The sequence below is a fragment of the Aedes albopictus genome, chromosome 3 (assembly GCF_035046485.1).
Source record: "Aedes albopictus strain Foshan chromosome 3, AalbF5, whole genome shotgun sequence".
NCBI lineage: Eukaryota > Metazoa > Arthropoda > Insecta > Diptera > Culicidae > Aedes > Aedes albopictus.
The window spans coordinates 77,897,389-77,925,381 of NC_085138.1; the positions used below are offsets into that span (position 1 = coordinate 77,897,389).

At 44.1% G+C, this 27,993-nt stretch overlaps 1 protein-coding gene across 1 annotated transcript; it reads right to left on the reverse strand.

Moving 5' to 3' along the window:
- On the reverse strand, positions 1-27,508 carry LOC134284223 (nucleolar complex protein 4 homolog). The gene is made up of 5 exons (XM_062842879.1): positions 27,240-27,508; positions 26,973-27,090; positions 25,948-26,907; positions 25,696-25,889; positions 1-1,551 (listed from the first exon to the last, which is right to left on the reverse strand). The coding sequence occupies exons 1-5, from the start codon at positions 27,384-27,386 to the stop codon at positions 1,432-1,434; spliced, it is 1,539 nt and encodes a 512-aa protein (XP_062698863.1). The 5' UTR covers positions 27,387-27,508; the 3' UTR covers positions 1-1,431.
- Between the last annotated feature and the right edge of the window lie 485 nt (positions 27,509-27,993).

The following is a 27,993-nucleotide window of genomic DNA, read 5'->3' on the forward strand; positions in this document are numbered from 1 at the left end:
TTGGAAGAGTAACCGAACTTGGCCTTTATATTGTATGTATGTACTCTATCTTTCTATCATTCTCCCTCATTTGTCAACTCATCCTTTTGCTTCTTTTTTTTTTTTCTTTACTGTATAGAGGTCTACATCATTATAATTCAAATATCCTATGATCACCGCTGCTTTTTTGTAAAGATTTCCTTTTTCATATCTATAAAGTACAGGTTAATAGATGTGTTTGTATGTGTGTATGTATTTGTGTACGAATAGTAAGTGTTGTTGCTGTGGTTCTGCAATTCATGGCGCTCAAATGGTATCCCATGTTGTTCAATTGAAATATATCCTACTTATCAGCTATACGGGGAACTCTTCACGCAAGACGAGTCTGCTCTACAGCCAGCGGTTCCTTACATTCCTAGTTTGTCCAATCGAAGAACCGTGTCGGTTCTGAATGATCCATTTATCATTTTTTTTTTTTTTGCGCGTTCCAACCAAAGTTCCGACAAGAGGGACACTTTGAACGGTTTTGCATCACATCCGTGGTAAGTCGTGTGTGTTATCTACACGCTACTCACTTACTTCCTTCTCCTGTTTTTTTTTTGTTTCCAATGTGTTTTCAAAGTTGAACAATGAAAATATCACTTTACTTTTTTTTTCTTCAGTTTGCATGTAATTGTTACAATTAAGCAATAAATAACATCGAATAAAACAATCAACATGAACCTATTGTATATCGATACGTTTTTTTTTTTGCATTTCATCAGTGTGGTTTCTGTTGCTTTCGAGGGGGTTTTCAATGAATCATACTGCTTGTGTAGGGGTTGTCTTGCTCTACGGCACACTTCAACTCAAGTGTGACGGGATAGGAACGTTATATTTCATTCTGTTTAGTCGTTTAAGGGTAAGTCTCAGTGAGAATTACTCCTTATGCTGGCGGATTTGGTTATTACTATGACTATATTGAGAAGTTATACAATTTCATAATTCTGATAATGTCTACTATTCGAATAGTAATTGTGATCCTGTATTCGGTATTTAATCTATTGCGAAGGATGGCTATTACATTTACTGGTTGTCGTGTATGATGGATTTCTTTCTCTATTGTAGATGTGGTAATGCGCATATTACAGATAAGACATAATATTTCCGTTATACACCTCGTAATGTGATTATAAGCTGCTTTTCCAGCGCGCTAAGCTAAGCTACTAAATGTGTTTGTTGCATGATATACAGATAAGTTGATAAAATCTAACCGAAATTCAGTTTTACAACAAAAAGTTTCCCGTTAGTGTTTGCATGTTTGTGGTACAAAATGTCGTACGCTTTTGTAATAACCAAAAACTGCCTACAGGTTAGGCAGATGAAAATGTCATAAAATGAGAAGGAGAAAAAAAACAAACCAATTTGGATGATTTTTTAAAGTTGTGTCCCCAAGCCGGTGGCGTTGCGAACTCAGTATAGCTTCCAGCATTGGGACGTCTTTTCGCCACCGCAGTGCACGAACATTGACGTCGGTCTCTCCAGGTTTAAGGCATATTCTTTGGACTTTCGCGCGATCTCTTTGTCGAAAATCTGTGGGAAGATAAATAGATGTTCAAATTATTGAAAATTGCCGAAAAATTTAGATAATGCCATTTATACCATACTTTCCAATTTCAATTTAATTTAATTTTCCAGATTTTATCATTACTTTATATTTACGTTTACAAAATGCGCTTGGTGGTCTAGTGGCTATTGCTTCTGATTCGTATGCAGAAGACCTTGCGTTCAATCCCCGGCCCTTCCCTCTCCTTCTACTTTGTATCTTTCTATACATTCTCCCTTCTCTATACACAACTAATATATATTCACATGTTCATAGTCATTGCTAGAACAGAAAAGGGTTTAAAAAGCCGTTTACCTTCCTTTCAACTTTCACAGCGTCTATCAAATAACGGCTGAGAGTTATGCAATCAATCGAGCTGTGCCGCATTACCTTCAGAGTAATTAAAAAACACACTTATCTATAACCTTACGCCTGGTATCCACCCCGACAGATATCTCATTGGTTCCTTGTTGTGCTTGTAGCTGGTCTGGCGAGGTCTGGCGATACTGGAGTAGTACCCACGAGCCAATCAAGCTCAAGCTCAAGCTTCTCTCAGGATTCGAGCATCATGCCTGACTGTCATCAAACGATTTCTTAACAATCGTCTCTATCACTCCAACACGGCCCGTTTGGTGATGCCTACAGAGTAGTCATGGCCAAAACGGAGGGCGTGTCAACACCCCCAGTACGCTCCCCCGAGATGCTGCAGAAGATCGTGGAAATGCTGTTCCCCCGCCAAGATACAAGACCATGGGCCCCTGTCCCGGCTCCGGGTCCGGACGGTATCCCGAAATAGCCATCAAGACGGCGCTGTCAAGAATGGCTATGTAGATGTGCCTAGACTGAGGCGAATTTCCGGAGAGGTGGAAAAAGAGCCGCCGGACACCGCCGGAAAACTGTTAAAACGGATCATTCTGTCGAGGCTGATGGTATATACCGAGAAACCCGATTACTCTGGCTTCCGGAAGGGTCGATCGACGGTGGACGCTATAAAGTCCGTAACCAAAACGGCCGAGATAGCGCTCTAAAAGAACCGAACAGGAATCCGCTATTGCGCGGTCATCACATTGGACGTAAAGAATGCGTTCAACAGGCCATAGAGTACGCCATACACCATCTAGGAGTCCCGGTTAGTTTATGCCGGAAACTGGATATTGCTATTCTGGAAGTAGAAAGGGTGCTAATCTATGACACCGAGGAAGGCGAGAGGAGCTACAACGTCACCACAGGGGTACCTCAGGGCTCCATTTTGGGCCCGGTACTATGGAACGCGGCGTATGATAGCGTATTGAGGCTCAAAGCAGCTTCGTGGTATACGGCGATTCAATAGTGGAAGTGGAACTTCCTTCCTTCGAGAATCAGCGTGTCATAGTGGTAGCTCACATCCTTGGGTTGCTGTCCCTCAGGAAGATGACCTCGGAGACGCACAAGGAACTGCGTGCGCTCCTGAACGAAACCACCCGCCATGTAGAGCGTCTTCGTTACCTCGACCAGAACATGACTGGACTATCGGAACACATCGTCGTGTATCTGATCGTCTCCGCGCTGGACAAGTCAACCCGAAAGGCCTGGGAAGGTGGCCAGAAGAAAAAAGAGCTTCTCAAGTACCATCCACTTCCTAAAGTGCAGGTGTTAGATCCTGGAAAACTGCGAGTCAGCCGTCCATCCAGCGAATCCCAAGGAGAAGCCGAAGCAGCTCCAGCCGCTTCCGAAGAATCCACTCCAGAAGAGCCATGCAGTTTCCGTTACGGTATCGCAACCCTGCGAGATCTGTGGCGGTCCGCATCGAAATATCCAGTGCACAGCATTGGAAAAGCTGAACCACTCCCAGAAGCAAGAAAAGATCCGAGCTGCAGGAGTATGCTTCAACTGCCTGCGTAAAGGGCACCGCTCCCGAGAGTGTCCTTCCGATAAGACGTGTCGTAAGTGCCAACGCCGGCATCACACGCTGCTCCATGCTGATGGAGTACCCAGCCAAGATTCAAAGTCTAATACCTGTGAATACCGGGCAACTCACTGGAACAATCCGTTCCCAGCCATCTTAGCAAACTGCAGTAGAATCACTTGGCATAATACGGAACCTCACGGTGATGGCGACTTGCTCCGCCAACAGTCCACTCGTCAATGAGGCAGCATCACACTGACGACGACCCCGTCATGGTGCTGGCTGTCACTGATGCTTGCTAGGGGAAATACACGCATGGGGAATGCTACTCAGTTTTGTTCATACCCCACATTCTCCCTCTTCTCCGAAAAAAAAAAAGTTTTCTTACTAGCAGGCTTGTTATTTTTACGCTCAAACCCTCAATTTCGTTCTCTTCATCCTTATGGCACCAATGCAACAAGATACACTTCAAGATACAAGAATTAAGACGAATGGCCACATTTACTTTTTTGTTTAGTAAACGCACTTTTGTTAATATCGAATATTATCATTTGATTGATAACTTGCAATGCTAACCGATCATCTATGGGGTTTTGCCGAGCTCCAATAAAAATAACTACAACACACGCAGTTGGGTGATGCTTCTTCTCTCCTTCAAGCGCACGTCTCGTTATGTAGCCGGCCCTGTTTTTCTCTTACTCAAATCAATCGTTATTCACGATTGCGAAAATTCGACGCATTCAACGAAATGGAACATATTTTGTAAGAATTATTTGTCAAAAAAGAAAAAAACAAGAGATTAACGAATTTGAGATTTATCAGACTAAATATTCCGTATATCATACAACTCCATTTTCAATGTTTCAATGTGATGGAACAGATGGACCATATATAACACGCAAATGTCCTTCATTATACGAAAATAGATTCTACAAAACGAGTTCGAAAGAGGTTCTACAACATATTTTCAGTAGATATGTTTTCATTGCGTACTTCGAATTTTAAACTGTTTTACGATATGCAATTTTAATGGACGGTTTTCATTACACGTCCCTGCATTTTCCTCACGCACAGCTTTCGGCAGTTATCATGCAACGCCATTTCCTTAGACGGGTTTCTTTACACATCGCTGCATTTTCCTGATGCAAACAATTTTCGGCAGTTTTTCAAGAACGCCATTTCCTTGGACGGATTTCATTTCACGTCCCTGTATTTTCCTTATGCAAAAAAATTTTCGGCGGTTATCCAACAACGCCTTTACCTTGGACGGTTTTCACTACACGTCCCTGCATTTTCTTTATGCAGAATAATTTTCGGCGGTTATCCAAAAATGCCGTTTCCTTGGACGGTTTTCATTACACGTCCCTGCATTTTCCTTATGCAGAATAATTTTCGGCGGTTCGACACGCCATTAATTTGCCCAACCAAAAACCCGAGCAAAAACCAACCCAACCAACCAACGCCGCGAGTATTATACGGCAACATTCACAATAGTCAAACACCTCTACCATCATGCACATCAACCTGTTTGCATTTACCGTTCAACCGAGCGACAACACGAGCATGTACGATCCGAGGAATCAACGAATGCGCGACCATCCATGCCGAGCAAGAACATGAAGAAACATGCATGCAATCATCGACCGACCACCTATCCACAGCGTGCTACCAGTCGACAACAAAAATCAACCACGTCACCGCGCCTTTGTTCATGTGTTTGTGCTAGAACCAAGGCTAAAACAGAACGCGGATGGAAAAACAAAAACTTTCCGCGCTCTAGCTTTCGTCAGGAACCGCAGAATTGCAACACCCACTTCACTGTGTTTGCAGCACCACCACACACTTCACACACCAAAACGATTTGTTTTCTCTCACTGTTTTTATGCCAAGTGATTCTACCTATTTTATGATTAACTTGTTATTGATTATGATGCACTCCTGGCAGGATCGCCAATGTGAATACCGGGCAACTCACTGGAACAATCCGCTCCCAGCCATCTTAGCAAACTGCAGTAGAATCACTTGGCATAATACGGAACCTCACGGTGATGGCGACTTGCTCCGCCAACAGTCCACTCGTCAATGAGGCAGCATCACACTGACGACGACCCCGTCATGGTGCTGGCTGTCACTGATGCTTGCTAGGGGAAATACACGCATGGGGAATGCTCAAGGGGTTGGTCATTCAGCACACTTCATTTGTGCCGTGATTTTTTAGCGTGTGCCAATATGTGCCTAAACTGTGCCGGTTATTTTTCAGTGTGTGCCGAAGTGTGCCGAATGTGCCCAGTGGAATATTTTCTTAGAATGTTTTTGCGCTTATTATAATCCTGTCTATTTTTGGCGAATGTTATTGGTCTAGTCGGTGTTTACCGACAAAAATTCCACCCAGAACACTTGTCTAGAATCTGTATGAAGGGATTTTTTGCAATCGTAAGTATAATGACAGTTTGATTCCATACCGCAAAGTTGGATTTCTATGTTGTGCCCATGTGTGCCGGATTGTGCCGGCATGTGTGCCGAGATGTGCCGGCATGTGTGCCGGGCACAATGTGCCGAGTGACCAACCCCTTGGGAATGCTACTCAGTTTTGTTCATACCCCACAGTTTCCCTTCCCGCGGAGTCAGTGGTAACCCTACCGCCGGTTCCGTCTGTTCAACCGCAGTCGGCGCAGAAGAATGCTCCTGTGGACCCGCCCGTCGCCCAAGACGGTACTGCTGCTTACCGCAGTGGTGCAAGCATTTGACAAGAAGAACCGTCCGCATCCATGCCGTGTCCTGCTGGACAGCGGCTCCCAGGTAAATTTCGTCTTCGAAGAACTGGCCAATCGCCTTGGTCTCCCACAACAACCAGTCAATGTCCCGATTACTGGCATCAACGCCTTGCGCACCATGGCTCGCGACAAGGTAACCCTGAAGATCAAGTCCCGAGTTTCTAGCTTCCAGGCCAGCCTCGTGTGCCTGGTAACCCCGAATTGCAGGCACAGTATGTGGAGTTCCTCCGGCAGTACGAAGCTCTTGGACACTGTCACGAAGTCCTTGAAGCCGAAGCCCCTCCAAACCAGCAATCGTACTACATGCCGCACCACGCGGTATTACCATAGACTAATTTCAAGACCTCGATGTACCAAAGAAAACCACTAAATTTTCTGTGTCCAGTCCGGTACCCAATAAATATTCATTACCGTGTATTTTTTTTTCGTGAAAATTGCCTTTTGTGTAAATTATATTTAGCGTGTTAAACGAATCTGACAGCTCTGACAAAAGGGACTAAACATAAATTACGTAAGTGGGTACCGAGGATTGTTCACAATCTGCGAACTTGACTGCGGAAAAAATCGCGATCATGACGCCGCTGGTATTACGGTCGTCAAGCTCGAGCACGAAATGCCGTGTTGTGTTCAATGCCAGCGCCAAGTCGTCGCCATCCGAGCTGTCCCTGAACGAAGTGCTACAGGTAGGTCCCGTAGTACAAAACGACTTGCATTTCATCGTCTTGCGGTTCCGGAAGTACAAGATTGCCTTCTCCGGAGATGTGTCCAAAATGTACCGCCAAGTTCTGCAGGCGGCGCAAAACCGCCGTTTCCTGCGGATCTTCTGGAGACCCCACCCGTCGTAACCGCTGCGAGTCTTGGAACTGTGTACCGTTACCTACGGTACAGCATCGGCATCATTCTTAGCCACACGGTGCTTGGTGCAACTGGTGGAAGAAGACGGCAATGCCTACCCAATCGCCTCTCGCATCGTGTGTAGGAATAAACGTATATGGACGACGTGCTTTCCGTTGCAGACTCGATGGAAGAAGCCATCGAGGCCCAACGACAACTCCAGCAGCTACTCGAGCGAGGAGGATTCCCGATCCATTTCATCCCACTCGACGCACCGGAGTTCGGCGGCCTCTGGGCTCGAACACATCCAGTCGGCGGGAAAAGTCACAGTTTCCCAAATATTACAGAATATATAGTTAAAGCAGTATTTGCGTGGATATCATTGAGTAAGTAATATAAATAGTAGGGTGGAGCGGGGCAAGATGGGTCACCTAAGGACGGATCATCATAACTTTGTAAATACAAATCGTATTGGTTTGTATTCGTCCTCTATTCTTCAAAAGACTAGTTAGCTATGCTCAAAGTCGATCAAACGTTTATTAAATACAAAATATGATGTTATACAAGCAATTTTAAAAAGTGACCGATTTTGCGCCGTGAAAAAAGTGCGGGGCAAGATGGGTCACCTTTTAAGTAATTCACATTTTCTCAACGAAAAACGTCAAAATATATGATTTGTTCCGCATTCATATATGCTCCATATCCATACTGAGTAAACAAGGGCTACTAGTAAACATTTTATCAATTTATTTGGAATATAAAAAACTTTACGATTCGAGTGGTCCTCAGGCGACTTGAAAATCGATGTTTTCACTAAAAAATTATCATAATTTTATGTTATAATTTTAAACGTTCATTCCGCTTGATTGAAGTCAGTTATGAGATAGTCTTGTAATAAAAAAATAATAACTTTTGAATGCTCCAAAAATACGTTCAAATTTGAAGGTGACCCACCTTGCCCCGCGGCCGTTTATATGGAGATTATATGGAATGTATCGCATAAGAAAAATGGCTAAAAACCATTTTATTTTTTATTTCCAATGAGAGTGAATAATTTTTCAATCAATGCCCCAAACTTTTGTATATTCATGCTGGTCATCTAACAAAATTATTAACATAATCAAAACATGAGTAATGCGCCCGAAAATGGCACTGACCCATCTTGCCCCGCCCCACCCTAATAGTATTTTATTGAAAACGGTAGCCTGTTAGTACATAACTTTTGATCAGGTCAAGGAAGCAACTGCGATAAGAGGAAAACAAACTTTAAGCTTTAAGCATGTCTGCTGATATGCGATAGACCCCAGAAGCTTTATTCGACTTCATGCTTAGGATGATTGTTTTGATCTCCTGCAGTGATGGGACCTCGCCACGAGTGATGCGCCGTACCCTAGGCGGTTCATGCCAAGGTGTCGATAGTAGTTGGTCGGACGTCGAAAGTTGAACAAGTTGTTGGAAGTGCTTAAACTTTTATAGATCTCATACCCATAAGTATATTTGATACTTTGTCTGCAAGCAGTCGATCCACTTTGAATGATTAGAGGTGTATAGTACAAAACTGATAATAATGACTGAACAATATGTGATGTTACAATAGCACTTGAGTTTCCTCAATCGCAATAATCACATGCGAAAGAAATTAAATTTTATAAAAGTTCAAATCTACAACTAGTCATAGCATAGGCGATTTTATAATATTCTCCTGAAAAACATTCCCCAGATTTTTTTTCCTTAAAGAAATTTATGCATCCTTTTTCACACATTTTCTCGAAGTATGGTACATATATCCTGGGGAACGTAATTATGGGAAAGATAAAAGATGAAAAGGTGTGAAATGGTTTTCATAAGAATGTTATAAAATCGCATAGGTTGATTGATTGATAAATATTTCATTTTCATTTTCATTTTCATTTTGCAGCATTTGGTGGGGCAATGAGAGCGCAAGTCAGTCCAAAGCCGATGATAAGGAGGGGTAATGGCTGAATCAAGGGGGAAGACAGCTTTTGCTCTCATGGTAACTCTGGAGTAGAACACTGAGCAGCTCTGAGCAGCTCGTGTTGCTCACTTTTTAAAATACATAGCAACCTGTTGTTATGCTCAGTTATGTACTGACATCCAATAACCGCGGTGTGAAAACAAGGTTAAAGATGAATGTGTTCTTCTGGAAAAGTATAGAAAACGAAGTGGGAAATGTATTACCGCACATTAAAAATACGTTGGAGTTGGAAGGACTAGCAGGAAATGCCGCGCTGGGAAAGCTTGACCTTGAAGATATCAAGTCTATGGAGCAGCAAATGCGCTTCCGAGTGGAGAGGATCCAGAGAATTGTAGATTCAGATGCCACCAAATCGTTGGAGGATTTCTACGGCGACTACGCTGGACAGCCCGATTTGTTTAAGTTCACCGCCGGAGATATTCGGGTGCTCCAAACCCTCGCAGCTGCAGTGAAGAGAAACGGGCTGCAAAAGTATCTGGCAGTGACTACAACTCCTTGTCCGACTCCAAGTAAGGCTATAAACGCACTTCAACATTTTGGAATATGCCCCGTTGATGAACATTCTGGACTCGTCGATCGGCTTCTGCGCCATTTTGAGCAAAGGTATTGAAATTTGCAAGTAAATATTATGCTAAATTTATTTATTCAAGATTCTATAAATTTTTAGCCTACAAAATAACCAAGAGCTTGAGTATGTGTCAAGCCTCACAAGATCCATGACCTCAAGGTTTGAGAAAGGACCTGGAGGAACGATCATTGGATTCGTAACTTGCCCTGAATGTGAAGCAAATAAGAAAGAGAAACATCTGAGAATTATCAGGGAAGCTACAAGGAGCTGGCCGCTATTCAACATAAACCGTCATTTCATCAACCATCTTCGTTCATCAACATCATCAACCATCATTCAAAAGCGCAGACCCGAAGACTCTTTCGCGACATCAACAAAGCGGTTCCGTGAAAACGACACGACCAATACATCAAGTCTCATCGAACCACCATCGGGAACGACCATAGGAAACGTTATCGAGGTCGTTGATGAATCCATCATCCAGGAGCTTAACGCCGAGCCAATCGACAGTAGAGTAATGCGGGGCAAAAGTTCGCACGGGGCAAAAGTTCGCAGTGGGTCTTTTTCTGAGCACAAGTTAAGAACCCAAACAAATATGTATGGGTTTGACACATAATCAGGTCAGTTACTCGTCAATAAAAATTGGATTGATTTCGTTATGGTTTGGCAGAGTTATGCAAAAAAATGTGTTTCGAGGTGTTTTGATAGAATTTTTGGACCTTTTGGAATAAGAATTTGTAGTAACAAGAAGAAGAAAAATCTCATAACCTCTTGACGTCGGAGAATCGTTATTCCATAGTAGTTCGAGAGGTGCACTCGAATAAACAATAAACTACTAGTGCTTCTTACAGAAAGGGACATTGTTAAAACCTCTACAGTGGGGCAAAAGTTCGCAGTAGCTGTGGGGCAAAAGTTCGCACTAGATTTCTGAATCTAATACATCAATATAATTACAGAATCTTTGAAGCAATGAAGATTTCGTATAGAAACTACTATATATGTATAATATGTGTAGTATGCATCCTGAAATCGTTCCGGCAGAGGGTTTGAACTTAGTTTTGTGAGAAGTTCCATTGTAAGACAAACATTATGTTAACCCATTTCAAGAAATGAAAAATGGTCAAAAACATTTTTAAACATTCTCTTCGTCATCCTCGTCGTGTCTTTTCGTATGTTTCTGAAGTTCTTATGTTCATCTACTCTACCGGGGTCTTTCATAGCTTAGTTTGTAAATTGACAGCTGTAACTCATCACCATACTGACGGGGATAAGATTCGATTACGGTCCTGTTCAACAGTTTTGCTGCATATTTGTTTTTTTTTTGTATTTTGTATTTTGTATTTTGTGCAACATGTATCTCTATGATTACCCCACAATGTATTTTGGCAACTTTCAGTAACGCTGGAAAGGACAGCTCTTAGTTAATAGTTGTGGAAGTCTTCATAAAACACATTCTATACAAAAGCTGAACACCAGGTCGTATTCCAGTTGGGCCGTAATGCTAAAAACAGAAGGAAACAGATTTCATGGCTAGATTGAAAAGACGAACATGAATTAAGGTGAATATAGAACAAAGCCACACCTTGAATTTTCGAAAGCACAAATTTGAGGAACCAGACATCGCACCGAGCTGAAAAGTTGATCGATTGGTCACCCGCTGGTGGTGACCAATCGATCAACTTTTCAGCTTAGTGCGATGTTTGGTTCCTCAGATTTGTGCTTTTGAAAATTCAAGGTGTGGCTTCGTTCTATATTCACCTTAACATGCAATAAAAGAACATCACACAAATAAACTACCCTGTACAAGGTGCGAACTTTTGCCCCGCATAATGCGAACTTTTGCCCCCACTATGGGGCAAAAGTTCGCATTGGAGTACTTGTATTAAAAATCGTATTACTAAAACTACAAAAGTAATGCGAAAAAATCTAGTACTACATTTTGAAGGCAACATGATAGGGACCCTTTTAACGAAGAAAAATGATATTGTTTTCTTTTCGTTTATTAGTTATTTTGTGAAGTCTGTTAGGTGCGAACTTTTGCCCCGCATTACTCTAATGACAAGGAATTGCAGATCCCAAATCTAGTAGACGAGCATGATGTGAGCGTTATAGGTATTATAGTATAAGTTGGAATAAAATAAGACCCGATTAAGAAATAACGTTCAATTTTATTATAGAGAGTGCATATGACAACGATAGGGCTGAGGAATGTGATACGACTGACTTTCTTGTTCATCAAAAGATGTCCATGCATCAAAGGTTAAAGGGATCTAATCTGCATGCTAGAAGATACACAGAAGTTGAAAAGGATATTATGACTTACGAGTACCTCACGGCTGGAAATTCTTTCTTCGAATATACGTCTTCCAATACGACAACAATGTGTAAAAAAAACGATTCAACGACATCTTCAAAAATATACCTCCGATATTGAAGAAGGAGTTTTGGATATAAAAGGATTGAAAAAATATCTCACAGATAATCAATATCCTATGGCGGTTGCCCTTTGTGAAGATGGTACAAGAATAACAGCGACAGTTGAATATGATTGTGTGAAAGATTCAATAAGAGGCCTAGTCGCACCATTTGATTCAAATGGACTACCCCTAAGAAACTTATTTGCAGCTTCAACACCACAGAAAGTTCTGGATGATTTGAATAATTATACCTAGGGAATCGCGCTACTTGGGCGGTGGCTTCTATATTCGTCTGTTTTCCACTATAACTCAGTCAATCTTGAACCAATTGACACAATTCTTGGAATGCGGTGAGATAGGTATAGTATCTACCCGTGTACAAAATTTCAAGTCAATCGGTTCAAAATTGACCGAGTTACAGTGGAAAACAGACGAAAATAACAGACGAAGAAAACCACCGCCCAAGTAGCGCGATACCCTACGGAAATTATGGATATGTTCAACTTGCTTTACCACTAGTGACAGGAGCCGTTCCTTATGTTCTGTATCATGCATGCTCCGATAACAGGTTTGATTATCGCGATGTTTTAAATCGATGGGAACATACGGAGAACTTATTAAAACAAGAAGGTATTAAAGTGGTTTCACATGCTTCTGATGGAGATTCAAGATTGATGAAAGCGATGAAAGTACGCTCGGGGCTAGAAAAATGCGCTGTTCCATCACCTTGGGGTTGGTGGTTTCGAGTAGACTGTGAAAAAGGAGCTGTAAATATTCAAGATATGGTGCATACCGTTAACAAGTTCAGGAATAAATTAGTAAGAAGTGATTTAAAAATAGGTAACAAACGTTAACATAACATAAAACCATGATAAAATTTTATAAGAGAAACTTTTTTTTGTAGGAAACTGCATTATAACAACAGCACACCTAAAAGAACTGGTTCAAAAGCACAGTAAAGATAATCATCGCCTTTCTATGTCAGATGTCGAAATCAAGGATAAAATGAAGTTTGGACCGACATTAAAATGGATGGACGCTACAATGATCTCTTATCTAGAGTCAAACATCGCAAACAGCTCTGGAACAGTATTGTTTTTGAATTTAATGAATATGATGTATACAGCTCTGGTAGAGGAAGGCATTTCTCCTATTGAGAGAATCTATGATATATGGTGCGTTATTGCTTAAATATGTGAAAAGTATCCTTCTAACAAATAAAATATTCTAGGAAAGCAAATTTTATCGTGCGAGCATGGAGAAACTGGGCAAAAAGGCGATTCAGCAGCCTTAAATTATGCATTACCGTCAATGCCTACTACTGTTTAGAGTTGAATGCTCATAGCCTGATCCTCTTCCTCCAGGAATGTAGAGACAATAACTGCCCCCAGAGCAGTTTATTGTCTCCGTATTATCTAGTCAACCCAACGAAAACATGTTTCGTCAGCTTCGATCCATGGGCACAACTCAGCAAACGGTAATTAATTTCTCGGCGAAAGAGCTCACAGAGAAATTGAAGCGAATTCACACCAAAAACCAAATAATGCACAAATACAAAAACTCCATTAACTTTCCATCATTATCAATACTCCAAAAACAACCACGAGACATTCCTGAACTTCCTTCGGATGCAATTATAATTGAAACAATTGAGAAAGCACAGAATGCTGCGCGGGAAGCTTTGATTCGCATTGGTATGGCAGAGGAGGAGATTGATATGACTGATTCAATCATTGTTCGAAAGAGTAGATCTCAAGAAGCAGGGAACGATAGTGTTGAGGACGAAGATTATTACATGGAAGAAGATGATGAGCATGAATTTGAAGAAGAGATTGATGATTGCGATACTGGAAATAGCGAAGACGAAGAAATGTTTGATAAATCGGAAAGCGAAGAGTGTACTGGAGAAACCTTTCAGGAAGTTGAACCAATATACGATGCAGAAGAATTGTTTCCAAATTGCAACGATACGTTGAATTTGAAAAGTAGTACCACAGGAGAAAAGCATTCCTTTAGAATACGAGACAAGAAAGGAAATGTGAAGAGTGTCAAGAAATCTACATTCTTATGGATGGTGACACCTGCGAAATATCGTTTGTCCAGTGATAGGTTGCGACGTTTCGTTCAGAGGGAGTTTAAATAATAATTAATGCAGTCGTTATTTAAAATAGTATTACAAAGTTCACACAATAAAACAAATTGAATCCATATACGTGGTGCTTTTTTATACGTCTTTGCTATATAAAAAAAAATAACCTGGAAATCTGTTCTATCACAGGGAACATACATCAAAGTCCAATCCAGAAAGTGTGTAAGAGTACTTAAACACCAGGTCAAACGGTTGGTCAAACCTCATGTGGCCAACAACCAAATCGCTCCAATGAGCGCAACGTTTGTCACAAACGATCAAACACAGCACAAGTCTGAGCGAGTTGATCGGTGGTGTGGCCAGGTTTGACCAGATTTGAGTGGTGTGTGTTGGTACCTCCAGAATAGACTTCAGTACAACGCGTGGTTGCGCTGCAATTGTCCAGTTCCTTATATTGATATCAGTGGTGGGTGAATAAAAAATATGTATTTCTATTTATCACTGACTGACGTAACACGCTGCGTGGCGATGCCTGTGCTTTTAACGTCTATCGGTCTGGAAATAACTTTTTGTGGGTTTCGTGGCCGTACAGCTAGCGCCGTCAATTGTTTAGGCGTATTGTGAGTGCCATGAAGTGTATGTTTGATTCCCACTCCATAGTCGAAAGAAATTTTTCGAGGAAAATCCCCCTCTGGTCCACTGTATGCTGCGTGTTGTCAAAGAACATTTACTCCAGTCATCATCTGACACATTATACATATTGCAACTTGAGTTTTAGATCTAAGTAATCGGGTTTGAGCAAAAAGTGAGTAACTCAAACTTGCTCTATGTTCAAAGTGTTACTCTGTGCAGAGCTGTCTTCCCCCTTGGGCTGAATAGTCTTTGCTGACCACATAAACGCCATGGGATAGGAAAAGGGTATTTTGGTGTGGGATTAGGGTGTTGGTGCAGACTTGACGATATCAATGCTATTCAGATGCAAAATAATTTTAAGGCTCAATAGTGAATCGCATACCTTCCAAAACCAAAAAACAATAATCCACAAAATACCAAGCAAGTCATAGAAAGAAAAAGCGCCCGATTGTTTATTTTGTCAATTATAACAAACGGAAACTTCTACCCTCTCCGATTCGCCAGTCACCCCGGAAAAAATGTCCCTTCAGTTCTGGAAAATATATTATCCCCAATTAAGCCTTTAATCGAATTGTCCGCGTGGTCTTGTAGTACCCCTGCTAGGTAAGAATCAGTCATTGCCATACATATTAAATGCTAGACATGACCCCATGGATAGCATTTGCATATGTAAAAGCTTTGCTGATGTGACTTTCCTATTAGGCAATTCTCTCATCTCATGTTTGTCTTCAAAACCTTATCAAGCTTAGAAAATTCAAGTTGATAAACAATACATTACAAGGTTCGAATTCCCATAGAATGAGATCATTCATTCGCACTACAACACCATAGGAGATAATACCACATTGGCTGATTACAGTACAAATGTGAAAAATCTCCCTTTTCCCCCTATCCGCAACCCGGGGACGCGCCCTGTTGGATTTCGAAAGCCTCGGAGAATATTACAAACCTTCAATGGCATTCCCATAAACTAACCCACATTGCCCATTCAGGGGTCTGACTGGGCCTATTACCCTCCCTCAGTTTGTAATATTCTCTCCAACTTGGAATTATATTTTCCCGGCACATAAATGACTTCGACAAATGTTCGATATACTATGCAGCGTCATGATCAGTATAACTATATCAGATGACTTGGAGATCTGATTCTTACAGAATTGTTTGCCATTGATTATACATTCAGCTATTCTAATCATTACTACAAAGGCCATCGACCACATGCCTGAAATCAAAGCTTCCTGGAAGATATAATCCAAGCCCAGGGAGGTTGATTGATTGATAAATATTGAAGAGAAACACGTTTTACAAGAGCACTGGTGGTTTATTAGGTGGAAAAGAAACTGAATTGCTCCCAGGGACCAGAGCGATACTTATACCCCAACGGTTGCCATGCAGTTGTTATTTATTATGTACATAGCAACCGACATCAGCCTTATATACTATGATAGAATTCAAATGCATCATACGACTGCTATGATTTCCAACACCCCCTCTCAATTGATTCCCTCTATTCCTAACTTATTCCTTAAAGCTACGAACGTTGGAGCGGGCAGGGACTTCGTGAGGATGTCGGCTTGCTGCTTCTGAGTCGGAACGTATACCAACTTCACCGTACCTTCGGCAACAACATTTCGGATGAAATGGTACTTCACGTCAATGTGTTTGACTCGCCTCGTTTCCTCTCGTTCAGCCATCGCAATCGCTCCTTGGTTGTCCTCATATATCGGTATCGGATACAGCAGGGCATCCGGCTGAAGATCGGCCATCAAACCGACCAACCATATCGTCTCACTTACGCAGGAACTCATGGCAACGTACTCGGCTTCGGTAGAAGACATTGCCACAGTAGACTGCTTCTTCGATGAGCAGGCAACTGTGTTTCCGTGAACCTTCAGCAGAAAGCCAGAGACGCACTTGCGATCGGATTCATCGCTTGCGTAGTCTGCATCTGCGTAGGCAGCGACCATCGGTTCTCTTGGATTTCTTCGGTAGACTAACTCCATGTTTTTCTTTGCTTGCAGATACCGTAGGACTCGCTTGGCATGCTTCCAGTGTTCTTCACCAGCAGCATCTTGAAACCTCGCCAAGTAGCCAACGATGAAACAAAGGTCCGGTCGAGAGCCCATCATGATGTACATGAGACTACCGACCAGCTCGCGGTAGGGATACGGACATCTTCCATCTCCTCGCTTCAGCTGCAGCTTGGGTTCTGCTGGAGTCTTGGCGGGATTGCAGTTTTCCATGCCAAAACGAGCAATAATCTTATCGATATGCCCCGACTGGGACAGCTTCGTCACTCCTCGATCTAGATCCCGAGTGATCTTAATGCCCAGGAAGTGGTGCGGCTCCTTCATGTCCGTCATTTCAAACTTCCGCATCAGCACATTCTTCACTCGATCGATTTCGACTTCGTTCCTGGCAGCAATCAGAAGGTCATCCACGTAAACTACGATGTACACCGTGTTGTCGCCAGTAATCCGAACATACAGGCAATAGTCGTACTTCGATCGCGTAAATCCCAACGTTGTCAGGAACTCGTTCAGATAGCTGTTCCAGCACCTCGGCGACTGCTTCAGACCATAAAGCGCTCGATGTAGTAGGCAGACTTCTCCAGGACGTAGGACCACTCCCTCTGGACACTGCATGTACACCTTCTCGTTGAGCTTCCCATTCAGAAAGGCAGTCTTGACATCTAGCTGGTGAATCTTCAGTCCGTTCGTCGTTGCTACTGCCAGGAGAGTTCGGATGGTAGCTAGCCGCGCCACCGGCGCAATCGTCTCCTCGTAGTCGATGTGCTTCTTCTGTGCGTAGCCCTTAGCTACCAGCCGCGCCTTGTAACGCGTAGGACGTCCGTCAGCATCGGTCTTCACGTTGAACACCCACTTGCACGGTACGGGCTGTACCTCGGCGGGACATCGAACCACGGTCCATGTGCGGTTTTTCTGCAAACCGCGCCAGCTCTTCATCGATCGCTTGCCTCCACTCAGGCTCGTGCGGATGACCATCGACATCGGAATAACGTTCGGGAACCTGTATGGAATTTACACCAGCAGAAAGCGCTCTATACGGAATAAAATCAGAAAACCAACCTGGTCTCCTGCACTCCCGACCACTGGACCTCGGAACATCATCACGTGGTGCGTTCCTTTCTGATTGTGGCGGGAGTGCGGTTGCGCCTTCCTCGTTGTCGTCCTCCTCTCCAGCAGTGGAATAACCACCGGAGACATGGTCACCGTCCTGAGCATTGTCGTCTTGTCCAGCATCTTCATTTTCCCCCTCTTACTCAGGGACCGGTGATATTTCCTCCGGAATAACCAGTCGACGATCGATGTCTTCACTTGGTGACTTGAATGGAAATGCTGCCTCATTGCACCGGACATCACGGGCCACGAACATTTTCCGGGAATCTTGATCCCAGAGGCGATATCCAGCCGGTGCGTACCCGACAAATACACACTTCCGTCCGGTTGGGTCCAGCTTACCTCTCTTCTGTTTCGGTATCCAGGAAAACGCTTGGCATCCGAACACTCTCAGCTTGGTGACATCCGGCTTCTCTCCGTGCCATCGTTCCGCAGGCGTTTGGTTTCCCTTGATTGCTTCAGTTGGACTTCTGTTGGCAACGTAGACAGCTTTCAGGACCGCTTCTCCCCAAAGGTATTTCGGTGCACCCGACTCCGTCAGCATTGCTCGCATTTTCTCCACTATGGTGCGGTTAAAGCGTTCCGCCACACCATCATGCTGCGGGGTGTACCCGACCGTTGACTCCACTTGGATACCTTTTTCCTCTTAGTAGGCCAGTTGCTGATTTGAAAAATTATTATTATTAATATTTATTGAAGACACTTTACCACTTATGTGGCATTCGTGTCTGACAAACGTAATAACTCCTAACTTACATCTAGCCACCTATTGATATACATTGAATTGTAAGGGATTAAATTTCATTATAAATGTCACAGTCTTTAATGAATTTCAAAGCTTTAGCTTCTCTTTGTGCATCGAATGCTAAGATTTCACCGAGTGATCCGTTGATACCACAGCTTGTTCGTTGTCCGGTGTAGCCTCTACAGTCTATGAAGATGTGTTGGACCGTAAGCTGAGTCCCACAATAGTTGCACACAGGTGGGGGCTTCTTGTTGATTATAAACGAGTGGGTTAGACGAGTGTGTCCTATTCGTAGCCTCGTCAGAACTCGTTGTTCGGATGCACATTTACGATCCGGATATTTAATGGGCAAAGATTTGATTTGCCGTAACTGCAATTGGTGCTGACGCCATTCGTTCTCCCATGTTGACCAGATATTCCGCTTTATGGCCTTTATGACGTCCTGGGCAGGTATAGGGATGTCAAGCTTTGGCTTGTTGCGCGCTTGTTTGGCCAGTGCGTCTGCTCGTTCATTTCCGTTGATACCACAGTGACCTGGGATCCAGCAAAAGGTGATGTTCTGTTCTGTTGAGATGTTCTCTACTGCTTGAATCCATGGATGTTTAGACCGACCTCCTTGGATGGCGTCTAAACAACTAGCGGAATCAGTAAGAATGATTGTGTCTTGATTATTGTTGCAGTTAGATACGGCAGTCAGGAGGCCGTACGCTTCTGCTGAAAATATGCTACAAACATCTGGTAAACAGTGGCTATCCTCCTCGTTCCCTATCACTACCCCAACGCCAGTGAAGGGGCCGTCTTTTGAGCCGTCCGTGAAGCACTTGGTGTGATGTTGGTACCGATTTGTGATGAAGGATTGGAACACTGGGATTACGATACTCTTGTTTGCGCCTGCTTTGATGTTGTTTCTAATGTGGTTATCTATGCGTGGAGCGTGTGTGTTCCATTCTCGATCGGTGTTTCGGAGGGTGGGGCATACATTAGGCAAAGTATAACCTGTAGATTGCTGAAGCAGGGTTTTTGCTCTTGACACCAGAGGGTAGTTGGACGCAGTCGAAGTTTTCTCCAGTAGCCGTACTGCGAGTTGCGCCAGTCGTTGTATTAGTGCCAGGCGGAAAGGTAGGCATCCAGCTTCAGCCATGACAGAGGGGATATGGCTGGTAACAAAAACCCCGGAAGACAAGCGTACTACTGCATTGTATATTGGCCCTAATATCCGTTCCATGTCTTCGATGTTGGTGCTGATCAGTCCCAACCCGAAAAATAATTTTGATACTACTAGCGCTGATCCCGCTTTTAATAGGGTGGCTCTAGTACTTCTCTTTAGCCGACATCCTAGGATTCGAAGAATGTTGATCCTTGCGCGGCAACTGCTCTTGACTGAAGCTAGGTGTTGTTTAAAATTGATGTTCGAGTCTACCCAAATTCCTAATATTTTCATTTTACGTACTTGTGGGATAGGAGAATTGTTTATTCTAATGGGTCGACCTCGTTTTCGGTGGCGTTGACGGCAGCAATGAAGAAGCTTAGATTTAGAAGGAGCGATAGAGAATCCGACGCTAGCAGCCCATTCCGTGGCAGCTTTGACGGCTTTTCTCATATTCTGGCGGACTGATGAACGATTGCTTCCCTTCACGACCAGAATGACATCATCGGCGTAAAGCAGGATTTCAGCGTCTGCAGGTATTTTGTCGAATATAGGTTGCATGGCCACCAAAAAGAGCGTGACTGATAGAATAGATCCTTGAGGAACTCCGTTTTCGGCTTTCCTGGGGCTTGAGAGTGTTCCGTTCGCACAGACTTGGAAGCGTCTGTTAGCAAGGAAGCTAGAGAGCATGTTTAACATACGGCCGCAGATCTTCCATTCTTTGAGGGTACGGAGGATTCCAGGTTTCCATGTTGTGTCGTAGGCCTTCGATATGTCGAGGGACACAATTTCGACATGCTCATTCATATCGAAGTAGAGGAGAGACTCTAAATGTGCTAGGTGGGATTCGACACCCTTACCTGAACGAAATGCGTGTTGACGTGAATCTAGCTTTTTGTTTGTTTCGAGTTCAGTAATGAGGCGGCGGTTTACCATTCTCTCGAAAACTTTACCTAAACAGCTTAAGAGAGCTATTGGTCTGTATCCATCTGCTAGGCTTCGATCCGAATCCGGTTTGGGGATTGGTATAACGGTACCTAGTTTCCACTGCTCTGGAAACCTCCCGCTGTCCCAGACGCGATTGAATAGCTCTAACAAAGCAACCTTGGAAGTCATAGGGAGTCGTTGCAACATTGGGTAGCCTATATTGTCTGCGCCTATTGAAGGACCTCCTTTGCGATCAAGGGCCCACATCAGTTCTTCTATACTGAAGTCAGTGTTGTATCGCTTGTAGAGGTTTGGTCGTTGGGAGTGTTGGGATATGGTACTCTCAAATTTGTGTTGCCGTCGAAAAAGAGGCGAACAAATCTTAGAACTTGTAGTGCAAAACGACATGATAGTCCTAAACAACGGCTCGCACACCCGAATAGACGCAGTCACTGGAAACACCCAAGCTTTAGATGTCTCCTTGTGCTCTACATCCGTTGCAACAAAATTCAACTGGAAAACTCTGACAGACTCCTCAGACAGCGACCATCTACCGATAGTAATCGACACGATGGACGCCGTAAACGCTTTGCACACCCGTGCAAAGTGGCTCTACGCAAAAGCCAACTGGGAACGTTTTGAAGACCTCACGAGCAAAACTCTACGAGCAGGAAACTCTCTGACAGTTGAAGAGTTTTCGAATAAACTTATCCTAGCTGCGGAATCTTCAATTCCAAAATCTGCTGCAAAACGCGAACCAAAGTCGGTTCCATGGTGGAGCGAAGACGTCGAAGTAGCAGTAAAGCTGAGACGTAAACGGCTACGGGCTCTACGAAGGATGAGTAACGACGATCCTCGAAAACCTCAAGCACTACAAAACTTCCAGGAAGCTCGCTCAATAGCTCGCAAAACTATTGAGAATGCGAAGCAAACATGTTGGGAGGATTTCGTCACAAGCATCAACCCGAACACCCCGGCAAGTGAAGTCTGGAACAAGATAAACAGGCTTCAAGGCAAAAGGACTACCAGTACAATCACACTCAACCTTCCCAACGGCTTTACCAACAACGGAAAAGCTGTATCGGAAGCTTTAGCAGACGAATATGAGAGCAAATCATCTAACTCGCACTACTCAGATATTTGAAAAATACTCACGTCCAAGATCACACCGCAAGCTTGCTATTTTTGTTCCAAATTTAGCCGTCGCCATCGCTTCGTAGACCTTGAAATAATCGAATACCTGATCCTTTCTTTTCAACAGGTAAACGACTCCGAAGTGCGTGTAATCGTCTACAAACGATAGGAAAACCGCCGTCGTCGGTGTGATTTGTCCGCACACGTCCGTGTGCACACGCTCCAATGGTCTTCGAGTCTGCGGTCTCGTTCCGTTGAATGGCAGCCTCACCATGTTGCTTTCCGCGCATGTGTCACAAAACTTTGCGTCACCATGGATACCATCCAGTCCAGTCACCATCTTGGCATTCTTCAATTTGAGCACATTCTTGAAGCTGAGATGCGCATACCGCTTGTGCCACAGCCCCAGGTCCGGAGTGCTATCCGCCGCCAACGCCGTTCCATTGGGTAGCCGGTTCATCCACAGGTAAAAGAGATTACCTTTCGCTCTCGCCACACCGATAGTATCGCCGTCCTTCGTCAGAACGGCACAATCCGGCTTGAATTCGACGTGCACACCCGCTTTCAGTAGCCGCGCCAACGACAGCAGGTCGTACTTCAGCTGCTTGACAAGCAACACGTGGCTGAATGACAACGTGTATCGGTGCTCTCCAACGAGTGATTTGCCTTTCACGGTTCCTTCCTTGGATGCTACCAGAACCTCACCATCCTTCGCGCTGTCGATGTGAAGTGGTTCCCGTAGCACATGGATTTCTTGGAAATATCCTTCGTCGCTGACCATGTGGCAACTTGCACCCGAGTCCAGCACCCACTCGATTTCGTCCTGTTCGAGCGACACCGTCGCTCCGGAAACAAGGGCCACCTCCTTGTCGATCGAGAGTCTCGCTACCTGCGCCCGATCCGGATGATTTTTCACCTTGGGACAGGCAAACTTCTTATGCCCCACTTCTCCGCAATGGTAGCATTTTCCTGGGAATTTCGTTGCCTTCCCACGCCGATTTCCGGATTTGGCCGCCAACACCACTCCATTCGAACCGCTCGCTGCACTCGTACCGGAATCTCGTCCAGAACGCTTTTGCTCCTCCGCTAGAATGCGTGCTTTGACAGTTCTAGTCTAGTCTAGTCTAGTCTACACATACACAGCCATTCATTGAAAGAATCCTGGAAAATGATAGAATCGACTACTTCTACCATTTTTCTTGTCATTATTAATGCTTGCAGTACATCGAAAATGCATTACAAGCATTAAAGCGGCCAGGCCTACTGTGCAGCGTTATTGATTCTACAATAAAACCATTAAAGCAGGGACATCTCGTACCAACCGCTCAGTTTTTTATAGAAAGCCAAATACGTGAAAAATCGGTGGGGGTGACGATGCTAAGAGGGTTAATGTCACCCCATAGTCCTTGGAATCCTGGGATGGAACACAGGTATTTGGTCCGTGTCCTGGCCCTTGTGCCTAGGTTTAAGCGCCTTTGCTCGCTCTCTGAAAATAAACTAAAACGTTATGGTCGGTCCCCTAACCCCTCAATGATGACCCTTTTTTTTTAAATATAAATTAACATAATATTAACATATAAAATGTAAAACAACATATATATATTAAAAAGGATAGATCTCACCGAATGAAATTGTCCAATACATTGTGCCAACAGTACTCAAAGATGGTACGAGCATTCCCCTCGCTTGGTTTTGAAGCTTTTCACCAGTATTTGTCTTTTTTCTCCTTTAAACTTTTCCAAATTTTATCCACATTTATTCAATGCATAACGCCCACCAATCACAGTAAGCCAGACGTTTTGAACTGCTCAATGCTCTTCATTACGCAACTATGGCATGGCGACACTACTTGCATTCCGGCAAAGAATTCCGGTTCAATTTTCACCATTTTTCAAATCTTTTCGTTTGTCCTTGGGTAATATTTAAAAGCCCCAATTGGTCACATTTATGGTCATATCACGCCACTTAAAAGCAGCCCCAACAACGCGTTACAACAGAAAACCCCAAAAACAAAAATATTCGATTAGGCACCGTTTCTCTTCTTTTTCAATTCACTTTGCAATTGTCTTCCTGCACTAAAATTCAACACACAACTACCACTCCTGTAGCTTCAAAACGCATTTCCAGGTTATGCTCTGTTCGAATCACTCCACGCAACCGGCATATGACGGCGATCGCGATAATTGACGACACTTTCCGAACACGCACTTTGCCATCTCTACAAATGGCACACTTCAAGCAAAGGGATTTCCGGCTTAATAACCTAATCTTTCACGTAAGAAACAAAATTCCGGGTGGCATATTTCTGCCGAATCATGAATCCCACGGCTGCAAAGCATCTACTCGAAACATGCGGAAGTAAGTTTTTCAGCCGAACCGAACACCTGCAAAAGCGCGACGTCCTACAAAATCCCTACAAACGAAATGCTCCTTTGGAGCTTCACTGATCTTCCTTTTTCTTGCCATTTCATCGGCCGAAACAAACACGGAGCCGAAAAAAAACGTGACAGGTGATTCAAAAAACACAACCGTCCGCGTGCACAGACTACTGCGATCCCTCTAGAATGCGTGCTTTGACAGTTCCGAGGTTTAACTGTTGGTCGTCCAAATTTTCCATTGCCGTGGTAACCACATCGTAACTAGGTGGCAACGAAATAAACAACTGGCTCACCATGTCGAGCTCCGTCACCGTGGCACCGGCATCCCTCAGCTGTCGTCCCAGCTCATCGAACCGACGGAAATGGTCCGCCAGCGGTGTTCCTTCCTCCATTCGCAGCAACGCCATCGACCGCCGGATGTACGTCTGGGCAGCAAAACCTTTTTTTGCGAAGGTATTTGCCAACGACGTCCACATCGCTTTCGCGGTTTGCTTGTCGCGAATATACTCCAGGTGGCTGTCCGCAATGTACGCCACCAGCAGCGCTTTCGCCTTCTCGTCCTTCTCCAGAAACGCCACCTTTGCTGCGCCTTCCTCCGGGGGGTCGTTCGTGATGGCTTCCTTCACTCCGTGCGCCGAAAGCTGAGTCTCCACTCGAAACTTCCACGTGTCGTAGCCTTCGCCGGCAAACTGCACGATTCCTGCCTTCTTCGCACTGGACATCCTGGTTTCTGGAACGGGCTTGAGATTTTTTCACTTTTGCTCTTAGGTCGGCGTGACTAGGCCAATAACCTGAAGAGAAACACGTTTTACAAGAGCACTGGTGGTTTATTATTTGGAAAAGAAACTGAATTGCTCCCAGGGACCAGAGCGATACTTATACCACAGATAACAGATGTTTATGCTAGTACAAATTTTTCGCAGAATCCTGTGTAAATGTTCAAACCGATATACGTTGGCTCACTACTGCCATCTACTCAACTGATTGCGACATTACATCTAACTTGAATGCAAGAATAGTTCAAAGTTCCACTTTCATTCAAGATCGAATACAATCTTGAATGTAAAATTGCGTAGTGCATGCAATCTTGAAAGCGATAACTGACTAACGATCACTGCGCCATCTCTAAATGATTGCCACATGAGTTTCAGCTGCTCGTTACATACAAAATGGCTGTTGAGCATTTTTACACACATTGCCAATATAAGCATAAACGTCTGTTATCTGTGCTTATACCCCAACGGTTGCCATGCAGTTGTTATTTATTATGTACATAGCAACCGACATCAGCCTTATATACTATGATAGAATTCAAATGCATCATACGACTGCTATGATTTCCAACAAATATTGATTAGTTTGCGAGATGCGAATAGAAAAATGAGACCAGCCTCAAAAGTTAAACTCATCAGACCCACTCCAAATTTAAATCACGAATAACTTCCCCATTCGAATGCTACTTACATCATTTTCGTTGATTTCCAACACGGACGCCAGATCCCACTCGGCGCTCGGGAACGGATTGGAGATAAACTTGGCAGCGGTGGCCACCGAAGGCAGCACGTGCGACTGCAACGTGGCCACTTCCCACAGCGAGCTGTCGAGGGCGTTCGACTTGATCGGATCCCGTTCATCCATCACGTACGGGTCTTGGGGAACTAAAAAGAGCACAAGAGTTTAGTCAGAAAAGCTTCCAGCAAATATAAGATAACGCACCTTCGCCTCCGGTGGGATGGAAAATCAAACGCTTCAGCGCTGGATGTCGCAGGAAGAGATTACCGATGAACCGCAGGATGATGACGATGTCCTGCGGTGGGGCGATCAAGGCCAGGCGGGCCAGTCGCTTTACGAAGGCGGCTACTAGGCCTTCCGGGAGATGGCTGGAACTAAGAAAAATGTCCGCCAGGTAGAAGAGGCGAGCCTTGAACTTGGTGTGGAAGATTTCCGGTTCGAACATCGAGTACAGCTTCTCGTAGATGTTCGGGTAGGTGAGATTGTGCTGCTGGATGAGAACAAAGATGCCCTGCAGGGCCAGGAGACTGATGGCACCGCCAACGTCCAGCGAATCCATGAGGAAATCGGTCAGCAGGACCGGTTTATCCAGATGGGAGAGAACTTTCTCCAGCAGAAGAATCAACAGCTGCCGATGGCTGGTTTCGTCGTGCTTCCAGTTCATAACGCAAGACCAAGTTTTGTTGATGTGCTTCCGGATGTAGGGGTAGTCCAGCTGCATCTGAATGCAGAGGAAACTTGGGGATTCTTCTACTGCTTCCTTGCCAAAGCAAATGGCTCCCACAAGGCTGAGGTAATTCTGGATGAACACCGTACTTGGGCAGAATTCTTTCGGAGCCAACGATGGCACAATCTTCCAGCAGAAGTAGATCACATCCAGATGGGCCGAATATTCCAAAAACCGATTCATCAGGTGGGTATTCAGTCGATCCGAGGACAGCATCGCTTGGAGCACTTGTCGAAGCTTGGACAACGGAAAGTGAACCGTGCCAGAATTGGCTTCCAGTGGATGTTCCGTTTCCGCCACAATCAGCTTCATGGCCGTGGCCAATGCTTGCGAACTTTCCGCTGGCTTATCGTGGCCGACCGACTCCAGTATGGCACTGAACGATTCTTTGTACTGAGCTTGCAGCCACTGCTTGTGAGACGATCCGGTTGATTCGTCTGCAAAAAAAGAAAACATCCATCAAATCAACCCAGAAAAAGTAAAAATACCCACACCCACTCACCAGCTGGTTTTAATGGCTGCACGACGATTTGCATCTCATTTCGTTTCAGCAGCTCGCAGAAAATGGACTCCACCACCAGCAGGGCAGGGATCACGGCACTTTTCCGTGCATTACTCTCCTGTGAGGAAAATCACACCAAATTTGATTATCAAGTCGAGCAAACGCTTCCCATTTCGCAAATAAAAATCATCTGGCACCCCCTCATTTTTCAAACACCGTCCATTACGATATGCGAATAAAATTTTCGAGTTCGACATCTATCCTCACCTTCAAAAACGCGACGATTTCCAGCAGATTGTTGGATGCGCTTTCCGGGCCAGCGAGGAACTCGCTCGCTTTGGCCTTCAGCTGCCGGGAAATGGCTTTACTGCTGGATGGCTGCTGATGTTGGTTGGAATTTGCAGACGACGACATCTTTGCTAACTATTTAAAAAAAAAGCTGCTCGGGCACTTTTTCACTGCGCTGCAAATATTTTCCTCTCTCCTGACGACGACTGACTAGGTACAGAAAAAAACACGCACCACACCACCACTTCACTCGCCTTTTCGTCGTGTGAACCGTGTGAACACGCACCAAAACTGGATCGAGAATATTTGACGACCAGCACTTGAAAAGGGTCATATTCTTGATCATATCAAACCATGTTTACAAAAACATGATGCAATCGTATTGCGGGATCCACACCCGTTCTTCAACGTGAATATTAGGGAAGAATATTTAGCAAATTCATGATTTATTATCGACTTATTCTATTGAGAAAGGCTTGATAATAGGGCCTCTATGTAAGACTGAATTTCTATCGTTTAATTATTGATTGTTTCATAATTATCTCACGCCCTCTTCAAATGATTGGCGTGGGAATTTGACGTCTTCAAAAAAGCAAAACAGTACAAAACGAGGGGCCTTTCGATGGGAGAAATTCATTCGATTCCCTAATGTCGCAGGTTTCTGAAGGGCAAGTGATTAAGATGCCACACACGCTCGCGTCAGAATACCCATTTTTTTTATTGCTATCTCTGT